General features: G+C 36.6%; 1 protein-coding gene across 2 annotated transcripts; it reads left to right on the forward strand.

Annotated features, from left to right (window-relative positions):
• The first annotated feature begins 4,494 nt into the window (after positions 1–4,494).
• On the forward strand, positions 4,495–9,508 carry LOC306823340 (sialic acid-binding Ig-like lectin 14). Of its 2 annotated transcripts, none has more exons than XM_079342799.1 (9): positions 4,495–4,551; positions 4,754–5,116; positions 6,033–6,323; positions 7,387–7,638; positions 8,131–8,391; positions 8,492–8,579; positions 8,802–8,894; positions 9,037–9,112; positions 9,190–9,508. In XM_079342799.1, the coding sequence occupies exons 1-9, from the start codon at positions 4,503–4,505 to the stop codon at positions 9,217–9,219; spliced, it is 1,503 nt and encodes a 500-aa protein (XP_079198925.1). In that variant the 5' UTR covers positions 4,495–4,502; the 3' UTR covers positions 9,220–9,508. The 2 variants fall into 2 exon arrangements, with proteins under 2 accessions (XP_079198925.1, XP_079198926.1); XM_079342800.1 differs by having other exon boundaries at positions 8,805–8,894.
• Positions 9,509–9,913: the final 405 nt, after the last annotated feature.

The raw sequence follows: 9,913 nt of genomic DNA on the forward strand, positions 1-9,913 counted from the left end.
AGACCCACAGAGTGTCCCCAAAGACACTCAGCTTTTGGGGACTCAGATTCTCCTCTGATGAGTTGAGACTTTTGAGTTTTTGACCATTTGAGAGGCATGTGATGTTAGCTTAGCATGACTAGCAACACGTACTTTGTGTGAATAAATTCTGATTCTTAAGAGTAACTAATTGACAAATTACTTAAAACACTGTATGTTCGACCAAAAGAAAGCATTGACTATTTTTACATTAAAACATTGTATTCATCGTTTAAATATATCTCATCAGTCACCTGTTGCTCCACAGACTGGAGTGCACTCTTCTCAACCAGAAAGAGTCAAACAGAGCTGCACCACGCCTTGGGTTTATATGGGGGTGTGTAAATTGGAAACTTCGGTAAAGTTTGGTAGAAATGGAGGAGGCTGTTTGGGCTGTTGGGACAGTTAAAAAACTGTTGTTAAAAGACAAACAAGCGGGGAAGAGAGCTTAGATCTAAGTAGTATAGCTATAAATAATGCAAGTTCAAAACACATTCTGTGCTGTCTAAGCACAAAAAGGAGTCAATTTAGATAGGCCTACTAAAATGTCTCGCTTTTTTTCTTTTTTCTTTTTCAAATTTGCAAAGAAAGACAATTTTGTCACATGGCAAACAAAAGAGAAGTGAAAGTGTAGCCTTATTATGTAGTAGCGCTGCAATATTCACAAAAGAAGTTCTCAGTCTTTGAATAAATAAACTGAGCTTACAGAAATAATTGAATGATCAAACTTTAAAATTGTCTTTCAAGGTCAAGAAAGCATCCAGTTGTATTATTAATTCTCGTTAGCACATTAGGCCTATATACCATAATATTTAATGTCTATGGTTTAAACCAAACTCACTTCCAAATAACTGTGAACAAAGGACTACAAATGTGGATAAAATTACAAGAGCTAAATGTGTTGGGTTGGAAGAGTACTGTTTATATTTACAGTCTACGCACATTCAGAGACGCTGCACATTCAAAATCAGATGAAAACTCTCTCACAAGTGCAAAGACACAAGCACTTCAAAAAGGAGAACAAACTGTATGTTTATGCATTAAACGTGTTGCAAGTACAGACAACGAATCAGGGCCCGATGTGCTCTGGGGTTGGCAGACAGTCCCTCACTCTAGATACCTTTACCTTGCTTGTAGTCATAGCTATACACTATCAGTTTATTGCACTTTAGTACATCTGACTATACTGGAGAAGTTCTCCTTTGTCGAGGAATGGGCCAATCTGAAGATGCTCTGTATGTTGCCAAGATTTGAACCAAATCTGCCTTTAAACTTTATCTGTGTATTTTCATTCACAGCTGATCCTCCAAAACCCAAACTGACTCACCTAAAATCTGCAGTTCAAGGACTCCCCTTCATTCTCACCACAGTCGCTCACACCTGCCCCTCTCGTGCCCCTAAACTCACATGGAACAGGGGCATCCTGTAAATTGACAAATACATAGTTGAAATAATACAGTGCTGTTAACTCTACAAAGTTGATGGGAATGCTTGAGATTTTTGTTGTATTTGAATCCAGATGTCTATAATTGTAATCAACTGGTCGTGTGAATATATTGGGATAGTGTTTCTGGAGAATGGTTGTTAACCATTATTGTTTTTTCACATGGTTTTCTTGTCATGTGAAATAGAGCTATATTGTGTAAACTCCATCATTAGCAAGTGTAAAAGTTTCCTTTAAGAAATCACTTCACTCCCTTTTGTCTCCTTCCATCTCCCCTTCTCTCCCCTCTCTAACGAATCAGAAACCAGCGAGGCAGATTATTTATACATACATGCATCTGGATATCAACGTTAAAAATATTGATTGACCTTCAACCTGCAAGAGTTCGTGATTATGTTTGTGTGATAACAAGTAAAATACATTTAAGAAATAAAGTATTAAATTAGATAAGATTGATTGTCTTTTTCATCCTCAATGGATGGATTTAGTCTCAGTGGTAGATTTGTTTCCAAAAAAGGTAAGATTATAATAAGATTATTTGATCATGGAATTATTAATGAGTAAAATCCATCATTATTTGAGAATTAATTACTAGTATACCACAAACACGAAAAAAAAAATCCTTGTTGACCTCACACAAGTTATTTCAAAAACTTTGTTTGGACCATGTACAGTACTGTCAGAGAAGTATTGCTGTGGAGTCATGTTCACCACATGGTGGGGCCTTTTAACTTAACTGAGTGCGAGTAAAACAACTGAGTTCATTGAGAAGGGTTATAGAAAGTTCAAGAACCTCTTGGCTTTTCAAAACAAATAAATAGCTAACGCCTGAAAAGGAGCTTACCAAATATAAATGCCTGATCAGTTGTTGATGCATGACTAAGTTTTCAATAGCATTGATTTCTCAGTGTCATCTGATAGAGCCAAAAAGGTCACATAAATCAAAATGTAGATTTTTTTATTCAAAAACATCAAACTTCAAACTAAGAACTTCAAGTCAGGAGATCATCAAACTAAAATTGTGTATTGCCCTTGCTGATAAGATTAACAGAACACAGATGGATATATGCAAATGTTTGATGAGGTTGTATGTGGCTGAATGTGGCTCAAAATGTTCTGGTTAATTCCTCTCAACAAAGTCAAAAAGAGGATAGCACATTGTTAATTTTTTAATTGACACCTGAAACCAAAGACATCAGAATCAAACACTGATGGTTAATAAGTTAGCCTACTTTATGTTGAAATGTAAAGGCAGTAAATGACTGTCTTTGTGATTGCAGGAACAGTTTGATTAACAGACTGATTGATGAAAACAGAAGTGATTAACTTGTATTGTTCCTGCTATCCTTAATCCCTTTAACAGAGATTATACCAGGTATGTGTTCCTTTGATGACTGATGAGGTCAGACCTCCAGAACTGTCTTTAAAAATGAGAATCCTGCTAACATCTCATTCAACGTTGGAGCTCGCGCTGATAAACCAGCAAACAGAAGAAACTCTCAGGTAAAAACTTTTTGCATGCTGTCTACAGTTTGATTTTTCACAGATTTTCTGATTGCTAACAGTCCTTCTTTTGGTACTCTCCCCCTTTTTTCAAATAGACAGATCTTAATTCAGGCACATTTTTCAGCATGGGTAGCTCTGCATCCACTGGCTTCATTACTTCCACTCCCAGGAGACTGTCTTTGGGTCGCCAGAAAGAGGACACAGTCAAGCTGGAGGACTTCCTGACACAAGTTGACGAGGACATCTGGAAAGTAAAAAGAAAGCAGAGTATGTCTGTGAAGAAGGTCAACATCACCCGCAGTATCAGCTACATTAATTTGGCTCTTCAAGATGGTGACAGTTGCTATCCAAACATGGGTGAAATGCTGAATCCTGCTTTTGTTGGAGATCAGGGTCCATGAACGGGAAAATTAATTACAGTGGACAAATACAAATTAGAAAGAAGTTCCTCTCAGATGTGACGCTCGGAGAGGAAACAACACTCAGGTGCTGTGCTGTTAAAGGCTCTCTGCAAGGACTTATTATTCTAAACACAACTAGAGGTGTGAATACATAAACAGGAGGTGAGGCCAGACCACACCCTTTTAATGTGAAACATGAGAAGATTTATTTTTCTTAACTTTAGTGCGTTTAATCAGTTGTAGAAATAGAAAAAGCACCATGTTTTATTGTGATCATTTGAGAAGTAATGTTCAGGGCTTACAGTCTCTTTACAAGCAGAAACCATGCATGACCCATCTCTGCCCTGTCTTTAGTTTCAGGCTTCAATGAGCAAGAGGATACCAGATTGTTTTTCTCTAGAAATGCATCCATGCAACACAGTGTTAGGTAGAGTAAAGATCCTCTGACTTCAAAAAAACAAAAAAGTCTGATGTGTGCTCGTGAACGTATTGGCAAAACAATTTGACCACAGATTATAATAAGGAGAACATTTCATTGTCTTAAACCCTTGTATTATATCTGAGAATTTTCTTTTTTTTTTTTTGCTGGTGAAAAAAGTGTAACATGTAACTGAGAAAGCTTATTGGTCACTTCCTGTTTTAGCCTACTGTTTTAGATGAATAAAAATAGGTGATTGTTCACCTGTTTCTGAACTTGTGAGGGTTGTGATTGCTTCTTCTCTTGTCTTTTCAATTCAGTGGAGCTGTAATACTTCAAATGGATGGTAATCAAATGTATATTTAAAGGAGCCATGAGGGAGGCTTTTAGTTCTTCACATCACAAACTGTGATATGAGGGGTGTGGGAGGACTTTTTTAACATCAGTTTGTGGTGGTATATTTTGAAATGATAAACATGGGAATAAAAATATAATTCTTAGTAAACAATATCCTGCAGGGAAAAAAATAATTTCAATGATTCATACAATGAACTTCCCAAATATACATGTGATGATATAAATGTGTTTCACACGATAGATGTGTGGTGTTTTAAAAATGGAATGGAAACTAGACTTTATTTGTAACCAGAGGAAATGACAGCAGCGCAGCACGAGCCTGGAAATATCTGTCACTTCATCTGCAGACCTCAAGAGGATGGCTTCTTTAAAATGGCCAGTACTTTTTGTGTTACTATGCTTTCAAGGTATGTTCCCAACCCTTTTAAATCCAGTTCTACCACATTTTACAGTTCACATACAGTTCATTTAACATTTAAATTTTGTTTTTTTATAAAAAAAATTATTATTGAATTTATGTTCAGACAAAGATTGATCATTTGTAAAAAGTGGGATTGTGCTCCAAGAAGTTTGTTTCTTTACTCCCTCTCCCTTTTCTTTTTCTCGCAGCTTTTCAAAGTGAAGCCTCCTCTTGGACCGCTACAGTCCCTTCCTCAGTTAAAGGTCTCCTTGGATCCTGTGTGGTGATCCCCTGTACATTCGACTACCCAGATCCAGGGAGGACTCTCACTGGATTGTCAGGGATGTGGACCAATGCGGCACACCAGCTCATCAATCACCCAGTTCAATCGAAAGTAATTCAGCAGTATCGGGGCCGAACAACGCTGCTGGGAGACGTCAGACTGAAGAACTGTTCTCTGATGATTGACCCCATCCAACAAAGTGACCAGGACCGTTTTAATTTCAGGATTGAAATGGTCAACTATGAAAAATATTCTTACGTGGACAACTCGGTTTCCATTGCAATGACAAGTAAGTGCATCAAAAACCCTAATCTCTTCTCACTGTGCAGTAAATAATTGCAGTTTTTGAGAAGTCATGGTTGTAATGCATGAATGGTCAAAGACTTGTACTTTTAAAGTCAACTTTTCATCATATATCCACAAATGTCGATAAAATGTTCATGAATACCCATATTTAAAGCTCTGGTCTCGATCACACATTTTGTTAGATTATTTAGAGCAACACCACTTTGATCCAACATGAGCAAAAAGTTGGCCGCAGTTGGATGGGAACATTTCTTTTTAACAAGCAGAAACCTGGGATGGGCTGAGAATCACATCAATTAATTTTTGCATGCAATATATTACTTACTTTAACAGTCGACTCAGAGTCCAAAGATATCAGACTTACTTACACATTTCACCACACAATTTTAAGGCTTTTTTTGTTGCCTCTAAGAAACTGTTCAGATGATAAAACTGAGTTGGTAACAGAGGTCATTTAGGTCTAAACTGCTGTTAACTTTTATGCATTGCAGTTCCTTATTTGTAACTTCTTCCTTTCTGTCACTTTAAATAGTTTCATATTTCTAGAGTTTCATTTCTCTAGAAATATGATTTGTATTGAAAGAAAACACAACTCATGTTAAGTGTGTTTGATTTGATAACTGATCACTTTTAAGTTTTATTTTCATGAAAGTGATAAATAAGATGGATGAAGTAAAACATGAACAGCATTAAGCACCAAATCACATGAATGAAACAGAAACTCTTTCTCTAAACCTTCACCTAACACTCCTCTAAAACATGAAATCACTCTTTTCTTTTCTTTTATTTGGATAAATAAAAAAGGTTTATTATAGAAACAATAGAGACCAGAATAACCTACAATTCCATCGACAGCTTTACATTTTTTCATTTGTGATTTTCATGACTTGTTCTTACAGGTGAACCAGATCCAGTGAGTTTCTCCGTAAACAATGAGTTAAAGGAGGGTGAGACTGTGTCTGCGTCCTGCTCTGTGTCTCACTCCTGCCCTGCTTCTCCTCCTGTCTTTACCTGGAGTCACTCAGGAGAGAAACTTCTCCAACAGCAGCAGCTCGATGCTGGCCAGTGGAAAGCAACTTCTACTCTGACCTTTAACCCTGCCCGCGCTGATCATGAGATGACTTTACAATGCTCCGTGAGATACAAGGGAGGGAAGCACACGACCGCATCCAAGGTGCTCAACGTGGCATGTAAGTTTTGTTTTTTAGCGTGTTATTGGTCACAAATTCTTCACTGCCAGAAATATCTTTTTAAGCATTTAAATCAATGAAAACACTGTTATAGATGAGCACATACAAGGGAACAAATGCACACAAAAAAACAATGAATGCAAAATGAAAACCAAACCACAGGCTCAGGCCCCAAACAGGAAGGACTGATGAAGGTTTTACCACTACGCATTCAAATATAGAACTTTTCAACGTTCAAATCAGGTCGAGTTGTTTGCTACAGTCATTGTGTTGAAAAAAGAGAATCTAACTGTCTCATCCTGTCATTTATATCAGATGACTTTGTTTAAAGGACAAATAATCCTGTGAAGTGGATCTAAGTAAAAAATAGTTGAACACTTTAAACCAGGACATGAAACATTTCACTTTTACCTTTTTTTTTCTGATTTTGCAGTTTTCTCACTTTCATTTACGTCATAATAGGAAGTCCGACAACATGTTTAAGGCAGTTAAAAACCTGATGCAACATCTCTTTCTAATCTTATTCATAAAATGGGTCATTTTTACTTATTATACCTGCTATTGTTTATTTTCTCTTGGCACTGCATATATAAGTTACTTTACAGCATGCAGGTTTTTTTTTGTCCTGACTCTAAAGATGGCTATAAGGTTTTACCACTTTGGTCAAGGCTTCAGTTTGCCATCATTATTTGTGGAGCTAAGACATACATGAATCTCAGAGGATGAGCTCTACAACAATGGTTAACCCTTGTATTTCCCTCTTACACTACCATGAGGTTGATTATTGTGAATATCTCAGTGTCAGAATACTGAATTGATTGCAAAGATTAACGTCCCCTTCAGGTTGAACTGTAGCAACTTGGCGGTACTTGACTTCACCAGTAGCACAATCATTTGGTCTTATGTTTTCTTCTGTCCACACAATGTCTTTGACTAAATAAATAAAAAAATAATGGAAAGTTAGTTTTGTTATGCTAGTGTCAATGACCTCCTTTTTCAGCTCAGGATTGATAGTACTTTTTTCATGATAACTACACCAGTAAACGTGCATGTTTTCATGCAGATGCCCCGGTGAATGTGAAGGTGGAGTACAAGTCCGAAGTTAAGGAGGGAGAATCTGTGCAGCTGAAATGCTCCAGTGTTGCTAATCCCCCAGCCAGCAGCTATGAGTGGCATAGTGAAACTGGTGCTCAGCTGTTTCATGGGAACGTCTACATGCTGCACAATGTCTCCAGACATACAGGAGCTCTCTACTGCACTGCCATTAATACGATAGCACGAAGCAAGTCAAGCCCTGTGCAGCTCAATGTGTTACGTAAGTCAACAGTTAAAGATCACAATGGATAACAAACATATAACATTTATACTTGTAGCTGCTAATGGAGTTGTTTTTCTAACTAGCTTCTAATAATTACTGATTAAAGAAAATGTGATCAGATAACTCACATTCTGGCGTTCTGTCATCTGGATTGATCAACATTTTTGATTGCTGACCTTAAAGGCTTTACATCCTCTAAGATCAGCAGATTGAGGGTTTTGTTGATGCAAGTTTAGTAATCGGAGATGACCTGCCAGCTCAAATCCAGTTTGCTAAATCAGTCACTTTTGAATCTCTTCACAAAACTTGAATCCAAAAGCGTTTACCTCTGTCTAAATGTGTATTCTGTTTTTTTTTTCCTGATCTAATTTTAAGTTATTTGTGAAGCACTTTGTAACTTTGTTGAAAAAAGAAATGTAAAAACAAGATTAATTAAGATTAAGAAATGAAAATATGGTTTATTAATTGTGATATTCCTTATAATTACAGATGCTCCTGAGATTAAGAGCATTTCTTCCTGCTCCACAGAGGCAGACATGGTAAAGTGTGTGTGCATGGCAGAGTCAAGACCTCCAAGCATGGTTCATTTTGTGCTCTCTGACAAAGTCGTGCCAAAATCAAAGGTAGAGAAACACGGCCTTATTACCATCAGTACTCTACAGGTAGAGTTTGGATCTTCTGGGTTTGTCCACTGTTTGGCAAACAACACGCAGGGCAGCGCAAACCTCACTCTCTATTTCCCAGTTAACAGTAAGCATGCATTAGGTATATCCATTGAGTCTGATATTCATCCTCAACTGAAGATTTGAGCATGAAATGTGTTGATTTACTTATTGAATTATTTGAACAGGTAAAATGCAGAATATTTACATTTCCATAGCCATTGGAGCAGGAGCGATTTTGGTGGTACTTCTGATAGCAGTGGGGGTGAAAAAATGGTAAGTTATGTAAGTTACTGTAGTTGAAAGTATACAGGAACACATTTTTTTTAAATCTTTTAGTTAGATCTTCATTTTCACAATAAGATGTTTAAAACTGTGTACATTTTTAACGTTGCATTTCAATGTATTTGAAAGTGCCTTCTTGTAAAAGTCTGAGATATCTCTTTGAAGTTAACATGGCTGTGGTTGCGTCACAATTGTAAAGCATTATTCTGCCAGCAGGGGGCGGTCTGAAGCTGTGGCAACAACTCCTTTGAGTACCATGAAGGCAGATAAAGAAGTGGAGCACCCTCAATATGCTACAACTATGAGGTTTGAGTTATTGACCTCTGCTAACATGATTGTTCCACACAATGTGAAATGATAAGGAAGCTAATCTTGCTAAATTTTAGTGCATTTATTTCCATTTGGTTGAAATAAATAAGAATTTAATAATAAATAAAACTTTTTTTAGTTCTGCCCGAAGAAATAAGAACACCTATGATGATGCAGATGGTTGTGCCGAGCAACATGTTTATGGTAACATGGAGGTTTGTAAAGTTTTTCTTCTTTCTATATTATTTCCAGACTTGTAAAAACAGATAATTGATTTGAGTTTTCTATATAGATGGATGATGCAATATACGCCAATATGTAACAGGAACAAGAACACAGAATTCACTGGAAGAACAGCCTCAGTTGCAACGTGTTGTCTAAGTGATCGGGGTGAAGAAACTTATAGACGTGGTTGATATACTTCTTTCTGTAAAGGTTATCTATGCATTATCATCTGTCTCCTGAAATTTACATAAATGAGAAAATAGTTGTTGTTATTCAGTTGTTTATGCAATTTTGTGTTTTTGATTTTGTTCATCTCGTACACACCGTATACATGTCTTATAAGTTTTGTAACAAATATCATTAAATTGTTATATTTCACTTTAAAATATGCCTGATAACTCTTCATTTTCATTCAGTATCCATCAATTGATATCATGATCTATAAATTCCTATAAATTATAAAACAAATTGTATTTTTTAAGAAGTTGCTAAAACATGAAGATGTAAATTATATTGAGGTAAATTTGGCTAAATTTGCAGGCTTGTCACACCAGCTTTTTGGATTGATTGTGACACTGTCTACCAAACTAGCAACCCGTTGATGAGCAAATGTAAGCAATACATATTCCCTCGACATAACACTTTACAGTGAAAGAAACAAATGCAAATCACAAATCTTCTTGATTTCAAAATCAGTATTTATTTTCAGATTCTCCTTCAATCTGTGATTTTACTAAAATGTTTGCAAAGCAGCCCCACTAGATGGCGCAATGAACGCTCATGTTTTCTTC

The sequence above is a fragment of the Symphodus melops genome (genome assembly GCF_947650265.1).
Source record: "Symphodus melops genome assembly, chromosome: 5".
NCBI lineage: Eukaryota > Metazoa > Chordata > Actinopteri > Labriformes > Labridae > Symphodus > Symphodus melops.